The following is a 25,076-nucleotide window of genomic DNA, read 5'->3' as shown; positions in this document are numbered from 1 at the left end:
AATGCAGCACGTAAATTAGGGAACGAGTAGCAGAGCGTTTAACTTGTAATTAAACTTGTTATTTAACTTTCTTCAGATGGTGAACTGCATGAAATGACTCAAGAAAAATGTGAAATTTCAAAAATCTTTTACTTTTTCCACATCAGTGCAATCTGCTGTTGTAAATTACAGATGCGGGCTCAGCGCTTTGATTCAGACAGCTGCAAAAGTGACAGTTGTTCAGACTTCTGCCTCAGAAAAAATGAGCAGTTTGGACAACCACTCTGACATGATCCATTAATAATGACTTGCTGCAGAGTGCTCTCCAGGTGCAAAGAACAGTCCAAAAATTATGCCCTCTTTCTCTGTAATTTTCACTCTTTGCAAAGGCATCCGATGGACCATAATGGACCCTTTGGCAGACAGGCTCTGGCACCCCTGCTGCATGAGCATTAGTTTCCTTTTGATCCTCAGTTTAATCATGTTTTAGATGAGATATGAATATGACCGTGTTTGATTCTAAAAATATCTTGTGTCTCATCATCCTAATCATTGGCTCTACCTTTCACATAGTGCATGTCATTTCTATGCAGAGATGCAGGTGCCATTTAATATAATTAATGTAGGTTCTGATAAAATAATTATTTATTTATATTATATATCTTACAGTGCAGAGTTTACATAAAAAATGTGTTGGTGTGGTATTTTTGAGTATGCACATCAGCAAAAATCATTGTCATGGTGATTAAAGTTGGGCAGGTTCCCTTTTCAGAAACAGTCAGGGCATTTTCTGTCACCTTCTGCTGTTTCATTTTCATTTTTGCCTGTAAAGTGTACTTAATGCACAAACTTGCTTTTCATGCAGGGCTTTGTCCATACTGGAATACCTTCAATTTCGTTTAGTGCAGTTCTAGCAACACTGAGTTATTATAATTTTCACATTATGCACATTATATTTTTACTGTAGTGAGTATTTCATTCTAAAAAATCAACAACTAAATTATACTTAAATCTATTAAATGTGAATTATTTACTTTATTATTTTCAAATAATGTAAATAGTATTACTTAAACACAGATAAGGTTTATCATTTTTTTAAAATCTAAACTCTTAAGGGTATTTAATCGGAAAAAAGAACATTATACTCATGAGTATACAAAAAACATACATAATACAAGTCAACAGATATCTCCTCACAACAAGCCCCATCTTCTGAACTGAAATCAGGGGTCTAATGCATGAAAACATGCATAAACATGCTCACTTATTCCTGATATTGTTGCAGTTGCATATTGTCAGCAGATTAATATGCAACCTTTTCTTTCTCAGACAGCAGGGAAGAAAATATAAATTAATATTATGGGAGCTAATGTTTTCTCATGTGTCCTAAAAACAACACCTTTGATAAACAGTTTTATCACATTCTCACATCATATGACACAAAAATATTACAGCCACTACAAAGAATGTTTCAGTAATGCTAACAGCAGCTAACAGAGGCTAACAGCAGCTAACAGTAGCAAAAACTGCAGCAATTAAAGACAGACAATTTCAGAATATTCTCAACAACTCACCTCAGTATCACTGTCATCGAGCACATGTTAGTGTCACTGACTCATTGACTCGTATTGAACTCTTTTTACAGTTTTACAGCCTCCTTCAGAGTAAACAGAAAAGGAGACCGACTTAGGTAAACACAGAGTGATAGCTTACACTCAATACAGATAATGGTCAGCCAGAGTTGTGTATCTTACAGAAGCCACCACAGCTAGGCTTATGCTCAAAATGGGAGGAGTAAGAAAACAGTACTCAGTTGATTGTAATCTGCAACCTACTCACATCTAGTGATGATATTTTACACACTATCTTTGAGTTTCCACATTTCAAATATGTGGACTTTTTTCTGCTGATCAAATTTTATCATATAGATAAAACGTTTTTCTTTGAGTAATCTCATCCTGTGCTTTACTTTTCACCTATGTGCCATCTTCATTAACATATTAAGCATCCAGCAGTGGCAGTGCTGAAAACATCTGATACCTTTGACTGTATTATATAAATATTAAACACCTGAACTCTGTGTTTTGGTACGTCTGAGATTTGCTTTGATAAAGAAGTCGTGTGTGTTTGACACATATTTTAACATATCATGATTTATTCATTATTCCTTCACACACTTACATCTCCTATAGCATCATGGGATTAATGACTTTTTTTTAACTGTATGAATCCTGCAAACTACGTTCCTTTAAAATTTAACATAAAGCTGCTGATTGGCTCCAGCTGTGGCTTTAGTGTATATGAAGACTGTAAAACAGACAACCCTAATAAGAAAGCTTTGAAAATGATATTCTACATGTTCAATATTTGAAATATCATCAGTATATCCATGCCTTTTTAAATTACTTATCTAATATGGGTAACAGAGTGCTGGCGCCTTTCACAGCTAATTTAGGAAGAGAGGTGAGGTACACACTGGACAATCACAGTCACATCACAGGGCTAACACAGAGGGAGAAATAATCAGTCCCACACTAAAATAATATCAGATATTGAAATCTGATCGCATCTGAAATTTTGGCCTACGTCATAACAAGCTTAATTTCCTGAAAATATGCAATATGCTATTGGTGTAGTACTAAGCTCCAAACCCTAACCCTGTGCTTTGGAGAAAAGTAAAAATTACTTATTTGAAAAAAAAAATGTTGTCAGTTAAAATAGTGACTGTATTTACATTCTGAATGTTAAGACAAAAACAGCATATTCTGATAGCTCTGGGTAACAATTTGATATAACTTCATTGTGTTAAAATAACTAATGTCCGCAACTCATATTTAGACTGCTGCAGGTACTTTTTACAAAATAAGCTGTTTATATTCTGCACCAGAACATTTGCAAACCATCCTCAGAATGCTTCAGTGACAACAAGATGTCTTAGTCAAGGTCTTTAAGCACAAAATTGAAAAATGTCATTACAACTTGCAAGCATTGTGGGAAGGTTCCCTGCTGACTGTGTTCCCTGTCCTTTCCTTAGTAGAGATTTTCAAGACTTCAAACAGCTCCTGTTATTGTCTATTATCTCTTCTTATTGAAGGTGATTTCCATCCATTCATGAGCCTTTTTGAATAAAACTAAAAACTCATTTGCACCCCTGAACTCACTGTATACAGTCTTTGACTTCAGTCAAATGACCTTTGGGGTGAACACAAACACAACTTAGACACCAGTGGTTGTTGTGGCTGAACCTCCGAGATTATTAAATGTTGCACTAAACTCTGTCAGATTTCCTCGAATGACTGCGAAGGATTTGTAATTCTCTGGAGTTGTGCAGCATGACAGGTAATCCATATGGCAGCGTGGGTTTGCTGTGGATGTTTTATAGCTGAATTGAAAGTATTTTCAAGGTATGGTGGCTTTAATGAAAAGTGTGCATATGCCATTGTTGCATGTATCAAATTTGTGTCTTTTCTCTCCATGTTTTCCCTTTCTTGCTGTACCTTTTTTGCAGGTATCTTTGGCCACATCAGCCTGCTGCTTTATTGTTTTTCTATTTGCTTTTCTAACTACACTTTTTCTTCACAAGGGATGATGAGCCTGGTTTTCCCAGAGGTTTCACCATCTTACTGTGAGTGTTTGCCTAAAGGGAATTGTTATGTTTCTCTCTATAATATTGTTAGATCTTTACAGTGTACAGGGACTTAAAAAAATGCCTGTTGTGAAATACCATTGCATAAATAAATATGATCTGAAACTAGCTGGCACGACAACTCTTTAATTTTCACTCAGAACAGCACTGGAAAGCTGTGGAAAGCTACAGTTTTGGCTGAATAATCTCCTGACTGACTCCTGCCCCACTGTTTTCACATGATCCTTTCAGAGTTATACAGGCAGTGACAGAAGCAGTGACAGCGATGGATGGCCTGTGAGCATAAATCAGATCAGTAATTGCTTCATCTAACTGTAACCAAATTTGGACTAAGTGTACAGACTGAGGCCATAAATAAGAACTGCGCTATAATTAAACAGTAAAAAACTAAAAAGTTCACTCAGAACAGCACTGGAAAAGCTGTTCTGAGTGAACTTGCATACTTGCATACAAATCGCTAAAAGTACGGAAACATGTCAAACATTGTTAGATCATTATAACTTATAAACAGCTTGTTGTTACTGTCACAATTTGTGCGAGGACTGCATGAAATCACAAATCTCTCAAAACAGTGGAAGTTGTGGAACAACATTCCTGTTGTCCCACTGTTGTCCTGCAGGCTTTCAGATTCACAATGCCAACTGTCAGCTGCTTGGCAAGTTACACTTAAAAGCCACTGCCAACTGTGATTTAGACTTCGAACAATCAATCTTTACTTTTAAGCACAGGCCACCTCCAGAGCTGAGAGATGAAGTCTATGCAAAGTGACAACAACTGCAGTTCCTCTATCGGCCACTAGAGGAAAGCCCCAAAAGGGAATCGATCACAATAGGCTCCTATGTTAAAATGTCCAACTGTACAGCATTAAAAAGTTAAGCAAAAAGTTAAATGTGTTTTGGCTTCTATGGATTACAACTCTGCCTGGGGTGGTTACTTTTGACAGCTCATCCAGTGGGTAATTGCATCAGGGGTGTGGACCGACAGGCATCCAAACAGACATCTGGAGTCAATCAGCTTTTGCTAGGCTTCATCCACTACCCTCAGTCATTAAACTGTATGATGTGTGTGCTGCTGGGAGCCTTTCAGTGCAATTTTTAATGTATTATCTGACTTACACTACAGCACGCTGTATAGTAAACACCATCCAGGATTTAGTGAGTTAAAAACTAGCATTTTATTAGTCTGTCAGATTAAACTCTGCTGCACTGATATAATTTGTGAATGCAGCTTGTCAACTGAGGCAGTGGCCAAATATGGTATCTAAAGTCAATAGGTGACGTCACAATGGCTGTGGCCATTTTTATGTTACCCATGCTTTTAAATTAGACTAAAAGTAACAAGAGTGTCCACATGTTACCCACAAGTTGCCAGTTTGTTTCCACTACCGACCCACAGAAATATATTTATTTTTAGATTACCGCATGACATTTGTACTAAACACTATAGTGTTATAAGGTTATAAGGCATTTTACATACATATTGATGTAATATTTCTACAATATCTAGTGAATAATCTATAAATATTTCATTTGACTACATTAAAGTATTATAGTGTAATTAAAATTTCATACCAACTTACTTAGTCTATAGTGTTTATATGTTGCTATAAGAGCTAATTGAAGGGGTTACACAATGAAGCTACTTTGGGTGCTAGTTTATACACAAGGTGTCGCCACGGTGGCTCCAGATGTTTGGTTTGGCATATTGTTTTTTAAGCCCTTCCTATTCGAGAATATGAGATAAATGTGTCTTCAGCTCTTTTTTCTGACTTAATTTGGGCACTTTTACTCAGCCCTTTAGTCTCCAGGAGTGTATAGGGTGTTTGATTTCTCCGTGCAGCTTCTGATCTTAATCAGGAACTCAGTCAACCACAGTACACTTAGTTCGAGCTGTTTACGTTTCTTTGGTTTTCCTGTTTGTCATGACTGTGAAGACGAGCTTTTATTTCTTACTGCTGGGATTTTCATACCAACTTTTCTTTAATTACTACATAACTAAAAAAAAAGACACTCAACAGTAACACACTTTTAAAGATGAAGTCAACCTCAGTTGCATTTGTTAGTGCAAAAATCAGGTTTAATAATCATGAAATCTATTTTCACAAGATGACCCTCTTATTTTTTCCCAGAAAGAGGTCAAATAAAGACAACACAGGACAATATTTGAATTTTAACCAATACATCATTTATATAAGAGGTACTAAAGCAATTCTGAAAGAATTAGTATGAAGAAGATATGCTGGGTTACATTCTGATTGAAGCCCTTTTTAGAGAATTAAGATTACCCGCAAAACTAGGAAATAAAACAAACAATGAAATCAAACAGCAACAGAAAACATTTGTACAACAAAACCTAAATCACAAGAAGCAATGAGATCTCTTTCAGCTGTCCCAAGTTGGCTCCTAAGGAAAATGTGTGAAAAGCTCAGGATCTGCAGCTCTTCTCCGATTCACTTCAGGTGTGGGATATCCACACCTGAAGACATCATCACCCTCGCCCAAGTGGTTCATACTGTGAGCGACATGAGCTGAATTTAGCAGCATTCAACCACCACGTGTTAGTTTACTGGCTGAATATAAAAATAATTGGCCCATATTTTCAAAATAAAAGCATTCACTTTTCTCCTTTTCATATCTTTATAGCCTTAGTATTTTACCTCTGGACTCAAAGACTGTCTTTCTGTTACATTTGGTGCTTAAGTCTGGACATATGTATACAGTGAGTCCACACTATCCTGATGGACCTGTATGTGTCAGACTCACAGCAAATTGTCCAAAAAAGCAGATTTTGAGCTTTAATTATCCCTGCAGTGTTGTTGCTGGCTCAGCTGTTCTTACAGCCACTGAAGGCTGAAATGTGTGCGCTGGAAAAAGGCGAGAAAAATCATGATAACGAATCAATTTTCTGCACAGCTTCCAGCTGCAAATCCACGCTGCTAACAAGAACAAATACTAGATGTTAGGTTTAGATTATTTACAGCCTCCGGTGACCTTTCCACTGCTTGGCCAGTTCATGACCTATAAACACAACATAAAGGTCACATGCTTGAGATAATTTTAGAGTTTTGAATACAAGCGCATCGCCTGAATGCAGCAGAGGAGTGATCAGCTTAAAAAAAAAAAGTCACAAGTAACAAACATTATATTCACTCTTTCATTTGAAGATTTAATTTTATTTCATTTATTTGTTATTAACGTGCCCTTCCTAGTTTCACTAATGGGCCATTTAAGAGAAAAAAATCCTCCAAAAATCAAAAACAATTACATGTGCGATTTCTTTACATGTGACATTTTCTTAATCAATGCTTGGAGAAGTAATCAGAACCCTCAATCTACAATCAACACAAACAGCGCCACGTGTCAGACATGTTGCTCACAGCGTGAACACACAAACAGCTGGACACTGTAATTTACAGTACAAAAGTTCTGGCCAGAAGGAAAAGTGGGGAAAAAAATAAAAGCCAGTTAAGTGTAACATTCTCAATCAGCCAAGATTTAGATGCTGTTTTTATGTTCATGGTTCAGTCTGCAGCAGGATCACACTGTACAGACAATCTTGTGGGGGGAGTAATTACTCATCAGGTTTTTGTACGTCTGCATCAGACTGTGTCATTTCTCTTGGTCAATATGTCTGGGAGGTTGGGAGGTGGAAAAAAATCTAATCTGGCTGGAGTTTGATTCAATTTTAGTCAAACTGTGGAATGAAATATTTAAATACAAATACAAAGACACACTGCAATCCTTAGTCTTTGTACTGTACACTAGAAGTTTTATTACCGAGAAATCAGAGTTGTGACCAGTTTAAGTGCATACACCCCCCCCCAAAAAAACCCCAAAACAGAGGAACTAGGTGTCTTTGAAACAGGCATTTAATATTTGCCGGCTGCTGTTGCCTTTCCTGAGGAGCAGGATCTCTTAAAACACACGTGGCTGCATGGTGGCCATCAAAACGTTCCCATCTGTTTTTTAACCATATTGCAAAGCTGCAGATGCTGATGACATGTGACAGTCAGGACGAAGAGGAGGGCTGAGCACAAGGAGACTTGAGACAGCGTCATTTCAGACACTGATGAGAACTGTACAACAAAAACATTACAACCCAAAGAACCCAAATCTGTACAAATGTACAAAAATCAACAGGCTTAAAACAACATGAGGATTCATTTGAAAATGTCCAGTCGCTGTGGATCTGACAGTATATGGTAACAACCTGGATCAGAGTCCAAGTGCAGACTTTGTTGAGTGCAATCCACAGCAAACCTGAGGCCGGACTTTGTGCTTCTGGATTCGACTGTGACGTCATTGTCTCTCCGTGAGCACCACCGCCACAGTGAGTATAAAGGACAGCTGGTTAGTGATCATTAACATGGTCATTTCTCTTATCGCTATAACAATACCAGAAAGTTTAACCTGTAAGATCATAACAAGAAAATGATCCCTTTCTTCTTCCTGTTCTGCTGGTTTACTGAGATGCTTAATGCTGTACTGTTACCGTATAACTGTGTAGAAAGAAAGTCAAAATGAAGGAAATCGTCTGTAGACACAGAGGTGTTGCACATAAAGGTAAAGGTTCAGCTTTTGTTAGAAGCAACGCAAACTTGTTTTCCCATTCCTGTTTGATCTCAGATAAAAGCAAAATCACTTATGTGTCTTCTGTTTCTAGTCCTGACTGCAGTGCGCTCACGTACATCTTATCCCACGCCTTTAAATGTTTTAAACAAACACCTATGAGGAGCTTCATTCCAAAAAACCTGAAGCAGTTAGTGTGCTCTATTTAACAAGAAGAAAACTTCCAAAAAACAAGTTCACACTTTCACCCCGTCTGTGAAAATGAAGTTTCACGTGAGTGAGAGTCTGCTTGGATGGAGCTGGGTGCGACAGGCTGTCCCCGTAGGAGGTGTCTTGACTTTTTCAGTTGGCCGATCAAACAGATGCACTTTAGTGAAATCAATGCAGCAGTCTAGCTGACTTTATGGTGACCTTTACACTCTCTGTAGCTCATTTAAATCACAAACAAAAAAAGTCTCATCCATGCTGCTGACAGGTTAATGCAAAATGTTAAGATTACTCGTTCAGTCGAGTTGTCAATAGGTAAAATGGCTGGCATTCTATGCATTCCTGGCAGATGACATGACTGTCATGTACTGCATGTCTTCTATTTCTCACGTGACTGAAAAAAAATTCCCGTCAATATTCCAGAGTTGCAAAATCTTTTCTTGAGAATATTGTGAACGCCCGTAAATGTGAAGCGTGATGCGTCAATCTGATAAAAATGTTGGATTTTCTGAGCCGACATGCAGTGACGCAGGGAAACAGGACAGACGAGAATCCTAACTCAGTCTTGGTTTAGATGGTACAAGTGCACTTTTACAAATAGTGACAATTCTGAGACCTCCAACAGCACAGAATGAGCCAGCAGAGTGAATATAGCAGAGATGCAGACTGACAAGTATCTGTGTACAAGCTTGGGTCATAAATACCGAGAAATTAATGATCCTGGGGAGTTCAGAGTCAACTTTGAGTGCTGTTTATTTGGAAAATGTCGGTCTGAGGAATCAAACTCTTCACAGGACTCACTGAGAACAGAAACTCGCACTGAAACTGATAACATGAACATCTGGTAAGCTAACTGAACCTGAGTTTTCTGCAGGCTGTAGAAGGTAGTCAATTCCCCAAAGGAGGTTTTTTTTTTTTTTTCAGTTCCTCGTTCAGTACTCAATCACATGACTTAATTCACACACTGTGTCACATGATCTACAAGCTGTGGTTTCCATGGAGAAGTGATGGTACTGAAAAAAGAAGCAAGTACACAAGGAAGGAAGGAAGGAAAGAAAGATGGACAGACTGTTATGGTAGCTTGTGTTGCCAGAGGGGCAGAGTTCAAAAGAGGTGTGTTTGTTTTATGACACAGTACTTCCCTCTGACCTAAAAGAGCAGCACAGTAAAGGGCAAGTGACAGGAAGACAACATGCCGATTTCCTGATGTTCATTCCAGAAAACCTGCTAAGCTGCTGAGCAGGGAGGAATTTCACAACCTATGGTGCACTCACAGTCGTGCAAAAAAAGGAACACACACACCAGGCCCGAAAACTTCCTTATTACTGCATTTCATTTAATTTCATTCATTCAGTCATTCACTGGAGGCATTAGCTCAGTGTTAAACAATCGCATCGCAAACAGAATCCAAACTGCTGCTTGCTGCTACCTCTCTGTGAGATATTACATTACATTAATTGGATCCGTTTGTATAACACAAAGATAAAAATAACCTACAGCTAACAAAACCCATCCAGGTGCAAAAAACTTCAATTCTTTGTCTTTACCCACTCTAGCAACTTCATGTTTTACCACTTTTTGTCTTTTGTCATAATGTGACATTAAAGTTATAGCAGAGACTTAACAGCCCCACAAGAATATTTTCCAACTTGCTTTAGCAGATTTTATTTTTGCAGTCTGTTTAAAGGAACATCACCATCCATGACTGATTTGGTAGCAGATAACACCCTGACCTTATTTTAAGTTCAGTCCCAAAGGCCTTCTAATCTCATGTTACTCAAGACGCTATTTTAGCCATTTTGGCATTGTGTTGGACTTTGAGGTCATTACTCTGTTTGAGTTCTTGTTTCATTGGATTCTAGCACCACTGTCCTGTACTCCATCTGACAACTGGTGTCCTGATTCTACTCTGAAGATCTGCTGCAACCCCTAGAACTACTGTGGCTAGAAGCTGTAAAGCTTTTTGTGTCTCAAATTCTGAGCTCAGCTGCAGAGCAGAACAAGGCCTACCAGCTGAAGAGGATGAAAGACTCATTGGAGATGAAGCTGATTGTAATGCTCAATTACTTATGTATCACAGCGTACTTCCTGATTAAAATATTTCCAAAAGAGCCCTTTATGAAGGGTATTGTTTAGCATGGATGGACAATAGAGCCAAAATGGAATTCAAATATGTGAGATTCACAGGAGGGGTCAGTGCAACAGCTTTTTGGGAACAAATTAACATATCAGCCCAGCACTACAAAGTAATATGTGCTTTATTCAAACAATATTCAGAATCAGAGTATATTTGGCTGGCTAGTTATTTATTTCTGAAGGTAAACTTTAGATTGTTTGATCAGCAATGGGGTGTTTGATAGAAGTCTAACTAGATTTCCCAGCCATGGTCAGCTACGAAAAATGTTCACAAGGTCTAAAGCAACCTCTCAACTAGATTTCAATCAGCCACAGGTCCACACAAGCCATCTGTTGAAAGTTGAAAGGGGTGTGTGTGTGTGTGTGTATGTGTGTGTGTGTGTGTGTGTGTGAATGTTGATCACCAATACTTTCCATTCATCCTCTGGTTTTTAACACAATGGAAACAAGGCAATTAGGTTCCTCTAGTGAAAAATTGCCCACTAGCAGCTAAATGGAAAAAGCCGGCGCCTGCCTTTACAAGATTGGATGGCTGGTTTAAGAGACTTTCAAGTGTTTCTAGGAACAAATTGAACCGTTCCCATCTGATCCCTGGTATATAATCGCCCTGGTCTTCACACAAAACCAAACAACTCCACCCTCTATAATGTGTTTCAGAGTCAACCTATCATGAAGTCGCTGTTTTTTGCAGTCTTGTTTTATTATCTAATAACCTTTCTGCTTGCTGAAGGCTAAGCTGAGTTTTCTACAAGGCACTATGTGAGGGTATAGGAGAAGGCAGAGTAAGTAAGGGGGCAGCCTCTAAGAAAACTCATACGTGGTTGTTAAAAGACAAACACTCACTCACCGTGAGACAAGCTTTAGTTGATTTGTCAAAAGCAGCTATAGTAGATCTATTAGAAAAAGCTCTGGGTTTAGCACAATATATATTTATAAAAGGGAAATTTTTCATTTTGCTGGAGTCCAATTTACAAAAATAGTGCAGAATTCTGTTATAATAATGTCCTGTTTGGTGAAATCCCTGAAAGAAAACCAAAGACAGAGGCTACAGCCCAAACATTTGCTTTTCCCTGCAGAAATTACAAGCAGTTACCTTGTTTAGGTCCATGGAGAGAGAGTAAGGACAAAAAAAGAAAAAGGCAAAAAGAAAGAGAAGAAGAAATTAACTTAAGCTGAGTATAGAGCAGAGGGCAAGTCTCTCATTAGCACCTTTGTTTTCTGTAGTGACTAACTGAAGCTAATTAAGATGGAAGGGAGAAGGGCTGTGATGAACAGTCAAGACTTTATCTCAAAGTGCTGCTGGTCACCCAGGCAGTTTCTCAAGTGACTGATTAATCACTGTGTTCAGGAAAGTATTTATCCCTGCTGGATTCAGAGAAAGGGGTAAAACATTTTGGTTTGTAGATGAGACCAGAACTCCGAAGTGAATTAATTAATTAATCCAGAAAAGGTGGAATTCCTCTCTCGGTGGATCATGATTCAATCACAAGGATGGAAAACAAAAAAATTTAATCAGCAGAGTACTTCCTCCACGGCACAGAGATGGACAGACCGTTGGGAGGATCAGACCTTCCTCAGTCACTGCTGTCATCATCGTCGTCATCGTCCGAGAGGTTGTTGCTGTGGAACTTTGACCCCCGAGTGATGGAGTCTGAGCGCGCCTGGAGGTTTACGGACGTCAGCTGCTCGTAGCAGTGCTCGCAGACGCGAACCGGTTTGGACGACTGGCTAGGAAGGAGGTACTTCTTCTCTGAGCACGGCCCACAGACCACAAATCCACATTTCCTGCAGTGGTGGCGGCGGCTGACTGGCGTGAACTTCACCTTCTTGCAGCGCATGCACACAGAGGCCTCTGAGTCGGGCACCCATACGGCCGCGTGCTCTCCTGTAGGGGACTTGCCACTTTTCTGCAGCAAGTCTCCGACACATTTCCCTATGTGGTTCATCCATTCGGACTTCTCTGTGGCAGTAGCAGCATACACAGCGAAAGACTTGGTGGGCGTCTTGATGAGCCAGCCATTGCGCAGGTCGCCTTCATCTGGTACTGTGTCGATGGTGACGCTCTCCAGAGGGATGATGTGCTGCTTATTGTACTTCTTCTTCTGAATGACGATGTTACCATAAACCAGGATGTCGTTGAAGAGGAAGAACTGCCGTGCCTTTGGCTTCTTGCGGCACAGTTTGGTGAGAACACCCTCACCAATCAGCACACGGCCTGGGATGGCCAGCGGCTGACCTGCAGCGCCGAAGCAGCTCTCAACCACCGCAATCCGCTTGGAGTTGGCCTCGCTGTTCGCAAGCCGGTCCACCATCTTCACCTCACCTGGAGGAAGACACAAACAGAAGAAAGTTCAGAACAAATATTGGGGATTTTTTTGTTTTGTTGTGTTTTTTAATCGAGCAACAGTCAAATAAGCAATTTTGAAAGTTTGTAGTTTGAGAACAAATGAATGACCAGCGAGCCTTGACTAATTACATTTTTATCAACATCTTATTAAAATATAGCAGACTTGCAACAAAAGTAATATTTTCAAGACTTATTTTTAATGCCCATATGAGTCACTGCAGAGCAAATAAAGCCAGACAGAGAACACTCTACCAACAGTGACCCTGACATTTTTATGACAGAACTGCACTCTCTCTTCTTCACCATCAACTATTTGGTTGTCTCTCATTTTACATGCTTTTTTTTTTTTATATTTAACTAAATTGTGCCAAGTCCATTACTGTGAGCAGTACCTTACGTAGTTCCTTTAGAGTAACTTCACAGTAATTCATTCATCACATGATTTCACAATTCTGATTTTCCCACTTCATTGATATCAGTTTAACATTTTGAAAAAACAAAACAAAAAAGGAGAGTCACTAGAGTTCTTCCCGTGTTTAACTTTCACTTTGTTATGCCATAAACTAATTATACTGATTCTGTTGACTGACAGCATAATGCTGCAAATACAGACAGCAGTAGAAACCATTAAAACAATCTCTCTCACACTGTTCTTAAGTTATACTGGCATAACTGTGTTTGTAGTAGCGCACTTCCCACCAGTGTCTGTATTTCTTTCTAATGAAGAGCCACAGTGCAATGAATCACTGTTCCACTTTTCCTTGTAACTTCACTGATCTCATCTGTCACGTGTTGGCTTAGTGCCACATGATCTGATACACTTAAGCTGTGTGTGCTTAAGACTGGCGTCTATATTGTGAAATGTGACTTCAAGAAGCAATGCGATAATCACATTGGCTGAAAAACGTATAATCTTTAGCACAAGTTAGATTTAATTGGCAGTGACATTTGCCAAATACAAAAATCATGTAAAATCCAATTTTCCATACTGCCAGACTCCCATGACTTCATCTCGTACAGCAAGAGATAACACCTCATTCATTAACAAATCAAACAGATTGATCAGTCACACTTCATCTGTCAGCAATAAATACTAAATATCCAATTTATTTGTCACGACTTCTGGTGATTGTGGCATAAAAAATAATTAGCCACTAGGCGTAGCAAACAACCCACTGGACATTAACACTACAAAAACAAATAAATAAATGAAAGAAAGAAAAGCTTGTAAATCCCCAAATACAAACTGAATAACACTGAATAACTGAATGTGCAGGAAATGTCTTCACATAAAACATTTGTTTTATGTGAAGACATTTCTAAATGTAATATTCTGTACATTTAGCCTACAGAATATTATCCCACAATCAAAATGTAGGTAAAAACGAGCCATCTCTCCCGCAGGGTGACACATAAATAGTTTACCAGAGGTGCACCTTTTATGCCTCCTCTTAACTCTGCAGTCAGTTAATGCTAGCACATTGCATGTGTCCCCAAAATTATTGACGGTTATTCACGTGGGGTGGAGAAAGTGTGATACCAGGTTATCCACAGGAAACTACTCAACCAGACAGTGATATTGCTGAAATTTCTGTAACAGATGCCAAGCACCTGTTTTGTCTTGGTATCTGAATGTTAGTGAAAAATGACACGACTCTGTATAGTAACATATGACAGGGGTAAAAAAACAGGCAAAGAAAAATAGCTGAAGAGTTAATATTTCTTCTACGATGGATTGCAAGCACTCCACGTGTCAGATAAATTCCTGAACATGAACCAGCATTTTTGAACACTCTTTTATCTCACTTTTATTTTTTCTTGTGTGTCCTTTGTAAGTAAAGGTTACAGTCTGAATGGATCCGTTCCTCAAGCTTTCAAGAGAGAATTCAATCGAGACTCAATACCAAACATCAGCAGGTCTCTCTTCTCTGATGTTACCCAGATAACAGCATAGCGCAGCTTATGGGTCTCCCTTTGGCTTTTCTGAAAGTGCAGTGAAAGAGGTCAAAGGTCACTGGTGATAGAAACAAAAGGATGCTGGCACTCTCTCGGCGAGCCCTAGGGGTTGAGTGCAGAGTCGATCTTATCTCAAAAAAGATAAGATGAAGTACACACTATAGTACCGACATGAAGCCATGCACAAGCAGCATGGATACTGTGAAACCAGAGAGATAAACTTCTGAAGTCTTATTTACTGAGACGAAGCCTGCTGAGGTTCATTCATCTTAAGATCTTGACTTGTGGATGCTGTTTCCTTTTTAATCAATCCCAATGCTGTGAACACCCATACTTGTATATTTTGTTCTGTTTTTTCCTGGTGCTTTCCAATCGGCCTTATTAAACCTGACTAAAAAATGTAAAGAAAATTATTTGCTCCAACCCTCTGGTTATTCTTACCATTTTTTTAAATAATGTTTTGTTTTTAAAATGGAGAAATTAGCAAGTTTCTCAGAGACTAAAGGTTCAGTGATGAAATGGTCAGTAATATTACATTAACATTCACAAAAAAAATAAAATCACCACTTTTTAAAAATTATTTTAGGCCTTTCTGGTTTTATTGGGTAGATATAGCGAAGACTGACAGGAAAGCGGAAGAAGAGAGAGACAGGAGAAGACATGCGGCAAAGGGGCTGCGGGTCGGACAAGAACCCGCTCTCAGCCATGTGACATATGGTCGCCTGCTCATCCCAATGAGCTAAACTGGCGCCCAACTTCACCACATTTGAGGGTCTAAAACCAACATGTCTTAAAATATTCCTGAAATTTGATCATTTTTAAACACAGGCAAAGCTACACAATGTCTCTTCTAAACTTCCCAAACTTCATTATTTGAAAGTTTCTGTAACTCTGTAACAAATAAGCTCCTAGCCACTTGTTTGTTGGTAAGTGGGTGGACTGTGCTTGAACAAACTGCATAACTAAACTAACTGTAACATATAGAAAACAAAGTTTAGGTGTGACTGCACTCTTACAAACAACCAAACAAAACCACAGTACAAGAAACGATGCTAATTAGCCAGCAGATGCCAGTGCAGCTTGGGCCGGGCTCCCTAGTGATCTGCACACTAATAACCCTGAGTGAGGGAGTGAACTGCGACAGAAAAGCCCCGTAGAGGACAGAGGGGTTGCTGAAACGTCAACCCTGTTAGCGAGGGCTCATTGCCCACTGCCGAGGCAACCCGGCGACCAACTCCCATCAGCAGACAGTTGAAGGCACGAAGAGCAAAAGGCTCTGGTGAGAGATAGCGGCATAAATACAGGCTGCAGGCTCCCAACCCAGTAATCAAAGTGAGACAGAGTGGGATGAAACAGACTGAAAAATGCACAGAAAATGCTACAAGAAGAAAGAGCTTTCTTTGCTCTGCAGTAATAAATGACAGCTTTCATGAGCAAAGACAGAAACACAGCTGGGAGCAAACAAAAGAACTCTGAGGGCATAATCAGTCATGACGGTTTAATGGTATGGTCAATATAATGATTTAATATGATGAGACATTTTAGTTTCAGTTATTTTTCATTTAAGTGAAATTTTATCATCTTGGAAACAGGTCAAGATTCTTCTAATGATTTTTCTCTTTTCTTTATCTTCAGCTCAAAATGCTATCATTTGTAAATGCTTCAATTTAAAAATAATGAAAACAAATATAATTATCTTTTTAAAAAGTGGTTAAAGTACAGCAAAACAGTTATGTCTGATCTCTGTGGGATTTAAAACAAATAAAATAAATGATGAATTACAGCAAAAAAACCTCTTGTCATTTGTTTCAGGAATACAATTAACAGATGAGTGCTTCTGCTGGCAGACACATTCTTTAATGTAGCTTAAGAAAGCAGACTTTAATATGCCAAAGCAAATAAAAAAATAATAATCTGGAAACAGAAATGCCTTGGTGTAAATGTAATAGTGCTAGGCCATATTATACCATTCATGGTAATACTGGTACAATGTTAGGCAATGATAAGAAAATAAAACATCGCGATAGAATATGGGTAAAACGCACATGTGCTGTACCTTTGTTTTCATACACACATGGTAGAAAGAGCATGGCGGTGACGGAGAATGAGAAGGGCAAAAGCAGATTGTTGAATGAAACAGATGAACCAGGATTGGTTTGTAAAAATGGTGCAACTTCAGTGATGTGGAACTGGTTCGGCTTGTGTCCATGTTTTAGTAAGACTTTGGTGAGCTATGAAGCCGCAGCACTTGATGGATTGTCGGAGCATTACCGCTACCATAGTCAGGAGCCTCGTAGAGTAACACGTAATTGCCTTAAACATAATATTAACGTATTGTGTGTGTATAAGGACCCCAAATTTTTAGTATTTGACCCATTTATTTTGCATACTGCAGTTTCATGTTGCAAAGTACCTCTTTTTAACTTTTGTGGATCTTATACATGGTTATGGTCAGGATAGGACAGCCCATTTCCACTGGAAATGGTTAAACTGTCAGCAGGGAATTTGCATTTGCACTGTTACATTTTTATATAGCTTTAATGCACATTAAAAAAAAAAAAAACAGCTGCCTGTTTAAGTGAAAATAAATTGATCGGGGTTTTTTGCACTAATAAAGTTGTGGAGTTGTAAAGTATTTTGTCTCACATCAATTATATCGTCAGTTATATCGTTAGCGCAAATTTTCAAATATATATCGTGATAAATATTTTTTGGGCATATTGCCCTACCCTAAAATGTAATCAATTTAATCTTTTAATTTAATCACTCAACATATGTTTTATTGATGAAAGTAAAGTAACAGTTTAATTGATTAAGTAGACTTTGGTGAAAGTCTATTTAAATCAATAAAAAACAAATGTGACTGAGATTATTAGTGAAGGATAAAAAGTAAATGCACTCTGTTACATTAATTTGCCACTGTGGCTCGTAAAAGAAATAAACGTCACAGCCAGAGCCAATTATCCATCTCTGTTATGTTGGTATTTAGTGTCAGTTTCCCTTAGGGATAGATTGGGTTCGTCAGCCAGCTGGAGATTGGCGAACTGAACTCTTTGTGCTAGCGCTGCCCTCTGTGGAGCTCAACTTTACCAGATGCTGATTCTCATTTGTGAAAATGAATACATCAATCATCCATCTGTGCTCCCCTGGACAGAGAGAGGTAGACGAAACTGAGCCAGGTTGGAGCAAATTATTTAGTGCATCAACCACCCTGACACCAGATTACAGCTGCCTGACCAAGGTGTGAATACTGCCAAGGTTACAGGTTTGAATATCCCTAGAGACCCTTGCAGCAGTGCACCCACAGAAAATTTGTTTTATGAGTTTGCATTTCCTGTGTAAATTGCTTCTAATTATAGGGAAAACAGACGAAAGTTCAGAGGTGGTAATTTCAGCTCAGTTAGTTGTGATGTATATAAATGCAGTTGCCGATTTCCAGAAGGCTCTGAAGCTTACCAAGTTTTTTTCCTCTAACCAACTCAGCATCTTTGTTATCTTTAATTTTCATTTATATCATATATCAGATATTGTTCCCTCTTAACTCCACACCTGGGTAATAAAATAGTAATAGTTGGCAATGATGTTGAAATAAAGGGGTAGTAACCACACTGTATGATGTAATTTGCATGTAAATTAGAGCAATAACCCAGTTATAGTTTGTAACAATCTTGATTTTTATCTGAAATTAATATAATATGGCAATTAGGGTTAAGAATGTGAAAACAAATGTAACAATACGTATGATGAAAAAATGACTTTGGTCTTACTTAATTAAATGTTATTTAAAGTGCATTAATTGGTTATTACTTCTCTAGAGCCCACATTACACCAGTATTTCCATGTTATTACCAAGCTGTAATAAAAGTAACTTTTCCATAAAACCCAGAGGTTTTTGTCAAATTGTTTAATCATTTGCCCGCATGGTCTTTCACTAGTTTTACCTAAAGATAATATATTTTATTTACTCCAAACTAGTGCAAATCACATACCATCTCAACTTTTTGTAAACAGGGCTGTTCATGGGTAGTTTTGGTTTCTTAGCTGGAGTCTGGTGTTTTGAATGTCAATGACGACTGGCTGTGCTACCTAGGGTTACGGGAACAGCAGTGGCTTTAGATAAGCCCAATGATTAATTCATTAGAGCCGCTGACCTCTCTCTCAGTTTACAAGAAGTGTTCATTTATTGCCAGCACACAAAAACATTAAACCTCCATGAAAAAGCAATAAATAAATAAATAAATATTAAAAATAAAAATAATTAAAAAGTAGGGCACTTTGTTCTCTTTAACAAGTGGGAAAAAAAAGACACAACAGTAAGGCACAGATTATGGTTGGTCACAGCTATTATCCTTTATGAGAGATGCAAGATGTTTTAACCCCAACAATACCCTGAAAAGGAAAAAAACAAAACAAAACCCCCCCACCTTACCTTACATTTTTAGTCCCATCTTATTGTGTTGAATACAAAACACCTTGCCCGTTTTCCATCTAAAATTCACTAATTCTATGCTTTATATGGTGACATCTGTGTGTGTTCTCAAACTGTGATAAGCAGAGTTAAAATAAGTTGAATAAATATGATTCTTACAGAAAAAATACACGAAGAAGACACTGCTGTTGATGCTGTGCTTAGGGATATTTCACGAAGATTTATCTCCAATCCTTCATTACTCTAACAGTTACTAAAAGTTTTAGGATATGTGGTGTGAACTGTTTTGCTTTCTAAAGTGGGTCATCTAATAAAAAAATTTACAAACAAATAAGCAAAAAAAGGTTTTACTTTAAAGTTGCAAAGGTGATGCCAGTGTAAAACAATCTCACACTTCATTATAAATAACCACCTATGTTAAGTGTTTCTACTGCAGGTGAACCTTTTCGTTAGAGTTGTTATTACATGGCACTTGTTAACTTTGAACTTCAGAATTAAATTCAACTTTCATTTAATATTTTCAAGTGGTGTAAAATGGCCTTGAAAAGTCTTGAGATTTTCTTGAGTATAGCATGTATTCTCAAAATTACATAGATAATAGCATGAATATCCCAACTCGGGGGAATTGCCAGAGGTAATTAGAAGAGAAACTGACTTTTCTGTAATTTGGTTGTGGTTTGGAAATAAGATGTTTGAGATACTTGTGAAACAAGACTTCACTGGAATATGCGAAAAGATGACGTGGGGTGATTCAAGACTTTAGTATGACCTGCAATTAAACCACCAGTGGACACCGCACTGGGAAGTCTGAGAAGAAAGAGAAGCAGTGACGGCAATGAGTCAGACGCTAAAGGGAGAGAGTGAAGATGGTGAAAGCAGGGCAGGGCAGGGCAGGGCAGAGAGAAGGAGCCATTCTGTAGACTGTACACAGCAAACGCGGACACAAGGGCACCCATTTATCCAGAGGAGAGAATGTGAGGGTGGAGGCCATCAATGATGAGGCAGTGTCTTTGTTCTTGCCTTTTCCATTCTACATCTCTTTAAGCTGCTGCTCTTATTACAAATGATAAAGCATTAAAACATACTCTTTAGAACTGATCGGTACAAAGGTGTGATCATTTTAAAAGCAGCAAATGTGATCTAAAAGCATATGGTACAGCCAGTGTTGTGACGCTGAATGTAAATGGAAGATTTATATCAACATTACATTTAGTAAGACAGAAACTAACATTTCCCAACTCAGTTTTCTCCTTTGCAAAGCTTAAATTCTGTCCATGTATACAAGAGTTCAACAGATCTGACATGTTGGACCTCATATCACCTGTAGGAAAACCACACAAATTTAGCTGCATTAATTTAATTATGCATGATGATAAACTTCATCCAAAGTGAGACAAAAACCAAATCATTCCCAGTTTAAATAGATCTGAGGTAGGGCTGTGGGATATGACAAAATATATGGATGACGATATGAAAACATCTATCGTTTCAAATTATACGCTATCGTTTGCTTCGTGGTGTTGCAAAATACACTGTTTAGACAATATTTTTTCATCGGGGCACAGAGAATACCAGCATAGCCAGTGGAAATGAGGCAGGCACAGGTAGCTCCAAATAAAAGGACCAGTCAAAACAAATCGAGGACCTTATTCCTAAACGAGGGGCTACCTCTATAGCACGGACATTGTTTGGTTATGAAAAGTCTGACACAGACCAGAAAACTGGTGCAAATTCTGCTGCAAACGAGTCCCCACCACATACTCAAACACGACAAACCTCTTCTACCACTTATGCAAGAATCAGGGGAAAGAGTATGGACAGAGTTTATGAATGAGAAGCAGAAAAGAGCTGTCAGGTGCTCAAAATAAAGCTTAGACTCAAACAAGCTATTCCCAGCAGCACGCCATGTAAATACTCGCACAGAAAATGGTGGCCGTTACAACTTGTATCTCATATTGTGGGTGTCCAAATTAATAGGCTGCATCCTCCTGAGGCCGCACTTGTAGGCCAATTACGTCACAGCGACGTGACGAAGGCTGTCCAAATTCGTAGACGCCTCCAAATGCAGCTGACAAATGTGTCCTCCTTTTCCCTGAATGTGAAGTATGGGTCGGGTGTATCCTTCGTGGCCCACCATATGCTCCCACATTTTCGGAGATGTCTGTTACCCACCAGCTCGACAGCTAGCCGGGGCGATAACAGCGAACTCCCCGCACATCTTTTTTTTTGCGGTCTTTCACTACTCAGGTTAAAGATGATATATAAGTCACTTAGATAAATTAAAAATGTTATTGTTTGGCTTTTTTCAGTGTTTTATTTGTTCGTGAGTAAATTGGTTTGGCTGAGATTAAAGTTCTAGTTTTCACACAGTTGAATAAACTTCAAAGGGAAAACTGATTAAACAGAAGTGAGATGGCTGAGAATTTACGCTAGTGTCCTATTATATTTTATATAGCAAGGAGCAGACAGCCGAGTTTATTAAACTCCACCGAGACAGCTGGTGATACAAAACTGAAGGCTAGACCGTCCAATTTCACAGCCGCTCACTTCCGGCCTGCCCCGCCTTCGGAGGACCCAGCCCACGTAAACCACGAAGGCCGGTTCCTCAGGAGGATGAAGCCTATCCAGTTTGGACACCCCCAATATATTGTTTCATGCATTGGTCAAAGCACTCAACACCCAGCTGAAAACAGTTCACACAATATGAGTTGCCCGAGATTGACAGAATTTACAGAAAAAGCACTATTTTGTGATATACATTTCGTTGTAGGGATGACAAATGTCCTATATCAGGTTATGAGATTTTGGTCATATCGCACAGCCCTACTCTGAGGACAATAAGAAGCACTGACTGCCACTGTATCTCTAAATTGCTGCGGGGAATCTTTGTAGGGCCAACGTAACCTCAGAAAGTTGCTGATGTCTTATGCTTGTGTGTAGTGCATTATGTGTTAATTACCATGTGGTCGTGTCCCAGTGTTTCACATGCGGTGCGATCCAATAGAAACAAATAAAATGCTGGGACTTTTTTCCCATCTTTGGTCCCCCACTGATAACCACCTTTACAGAAATCTGGTTTAAATTATGATAGTGATAGTGTTAGTTTCTGGAATCTGAAAATTCATTGTACTACTTTTGTCTATTATGAAAAGAAGCACACAGAGGAGTTATTCTTCCACCGTAAGAGATCTTTTTTTTTCTTGTAGTTCCTAATGAAATACTAAACACATGTATTGCATTCAGATAGACCCAGTCTGACTGAAACGTAACAGGACAGCTCCTTGACCACGGTCTCCTTCATAGACCCCTTATCTGCTTGTTCCTGACCTGAACGCCGCACCCTGCTGCTATGTGTCAACAACATCCTGTCATGTCATTACAAAGGATTACAGAACTGCCATGTGAGAATGAACACCAGATAAAGGGATTGGAGGCTAGTCTGTAGTAGAGGTGATGCTATGAAAACTGAAATATTATTTGTGTCTGTCAAGTAACCTGAAAACAACTTTTGGAACAGTATAATTCTACTGTGATTTTACAAAACAAATGCCACATGACACTAGATATTTGCTGCTTCAATATAGAATGAACAAAAAAGTGCGTGGATCACAAACAGCATTGCCATTATTTAATATTTATTACAGTAATGTGGTGGTTAACAAATTTGTTTTACATTTGAAAGATCCCTGGTTTGATTCTGGGAGAAGACACAAACTTGACCTCAAGGGGTTACAAGCTTGTGTACTCCTAATGTTTGTCCCAAGCCGGGGTAAATAGGAGGGCTCAGTCAGGAAATGGATCTGGCATAAAATCTGTGTGATTAAAAAACATCTGGATCCACCCGCTGTGGTCCTTTGGGAAATAAGGGAGGAGCCGAAAGTACCTTCTTCACAGCATGACACACATAACTGGTAGACTTTGCTCGCTTAGTAAATCAACAGGCGTTCTTATCAATCTAGTATCAGGCTGACTTGCAGTGTTTTTTTTTAAAAAACAGAGTTATTGCTTTATGTCTTCCTGTAAATTGACATAAATTATTTATTAATCATGAATTTGATGATATGCATGGCTACATTCCCCATCATTAACTGGAAAAGGATTCATAGCTTCTCTACACACAGGCTTGAATCCGTTTCAGTTAGGGGATCTTAGGCTAGAAGTAAGTTTGGGAAACTTCTGAGAAATATATCTAGACAGGATATCATTATCGAGATCATGTAGATACACAGTAAAATTCACTAGTTCACATCAGCACTAAAAATAATATCAATAAACCTGCAGATTATTATCTCTCTCTTTTTTTTTTTAAATTTAGTCTAGTTGGTCAGAAAGTTTCTATGGATAGGGCTATAACTAACTGTACTTCACTTTAAATATAAAATCTTCAGAGCCACTCTTCACTCCCACAGAAGGTGAAATGTTTCTCTAAAGAATTATGGAATAAATATCAGTTAAACAACATTCACCAGTTTTTCTACTTGCTGTTATTTTTCTTTCTTAAAAAGTTTTGAGTGTTCCTTGAGTCTTTAGCTCATTGAAATTAAAAATTTAAAGTACTTTTCTATTCTCTCAATAAATGTCTTTTTCTGAAACAATACACTCTATATAACAATATTCCATAATAAACCAAAGAAAGGACACTGTTTATTTCTAATGGGACAAAGAAAAAGTCCTGCGTCTTGTACCTCAGCATGTAAATTAGTCCATTTTAAATTAAAGACAGCAGAAAGCATGTCATCCTCACGCCTAATCCCGTTCTTTATCACATCAACTGTGTGAAAGAAACTCTTGGCCAGTATTTCCTCAAACTTACTGAGCTAACTAGACAACTAGGTCAGCCCTAACTCATCCTCCCAAGATTAATTACCACAGCTTTGCTTTTCAAAACACTTCCTATATATATTAACACACTGTGTATTTAAATATGATAAAGAGCTGTAATACATATTATTATCGTTAACTTAAAAAAAGGATGGGAACATTCACTATCATGACCTCTATGCCAATGCTAATTACTCAAGCAAGCATCTACATTACCATAACGCATCCCACTGTGACAGTATCGATCTAACCTACCCCAATGACTGATGTTGTCATCATAGTAAACATAATTCTCACTTGGTGAATTACTGTTAAAAGAGCTATACTGCACCTTCAAGAAGAATTGCCTCATGTCATATCTAAGAGCAAATTCTCACACTTCATGCAAATGAAATTGACACAGGGCTTCCCCTTAAGACTACCCAAACCAGAGAAGACTAATATTTCCATCCTACTCTAGTTCACTCATTAGCGTGCAAGAACAGTGGAAACAGTTTACTAAGGTCAAGAGAACTGCCTCCAGTCCTATAAACACTCTGTTCTTCAGAGGCCATGAAGTGGGGAAAAAAAAACTCACTCTTTTCTAAATGAGAGGGTTAAAATCAGACTAATAACAGGTCGGCTTCTCTGAGACATCAGTTTCTGCCAAACAGTCAACACTCTTTTACTCGTAAATGTCACGCTAATAATCACCATTTAATTTATACCGTTTTAATGGGCCCAATCACGATTTAAAGTTTCTCTTCCCAAGGAAAAAATGCACAAAAAGAAGTTCCACGAGAACATTACACAAACATTTACAGAAAAAAACTACAATAAAATTTCCCAGAGGCCAGGAGCAATTATCACTAACTACATAATGAAGCTTCATAGTGTTCATCATAGCCCCCAGAACTTAAAAAAAGTGAATCATCTAAACAGTCATTTCCACTTGTCCGATTCTGACTTCAGCTGTCTTCAAACATTGACCAGCAGAGTGATTAAATC

At 38.4% G+C, this 25,076-nt stretch overlaps 1 protein-coding gene across 1 annotated transcript in view; it reads right to left on the bottom strand.

Moving 5' to 3' along the window:
- Window positions 1-5,905: 5,905 nt before the first annotated feature.
- The window catches only part of plekhf2 (pleckstrin homology domain containing, family F (with FYVE domain) member 2), a 37,019-nt gene continuing 17,848 nt past the window's right edge, over window positions 5,906-25,076 (bottom strand). Inside the window, exon 2 of the mRNA XM_003456419.4 lies at window positions 5,906-12,859. Coding sequence (XP_003456467.1) covers window positions 12,111-12,848 — 738 coding nt within the window. The 5' untranslated portion in view covers window positions 12,849-12,859 and the 3' untranslated portion in view covers window positions 5,906-12,110. The remainder of the gene's footprint in view (window positions 12,860-25,076) is intronic.

The sequence above is a fragment of the Oreochromis niloticus genome, linkage group LG11, assembly GCF_001858045.2.
Source record: "Oreochromis niloticus isolate F11D_XX linkage group LG11, O_niloticus_UMD_NMBU, whole genome shotgun sequence".
Classification (NCBI taxonomy): domain Eukaryota; kingdom Metazoa; phylum Chordata; class Actinopteri; order Cichliformes; family Cichlidae; genus Oreochromis; species Oreochromis niloticus.
This window is presented reverse-complemented; position numbering and strand designations above follow the sequence as displayed.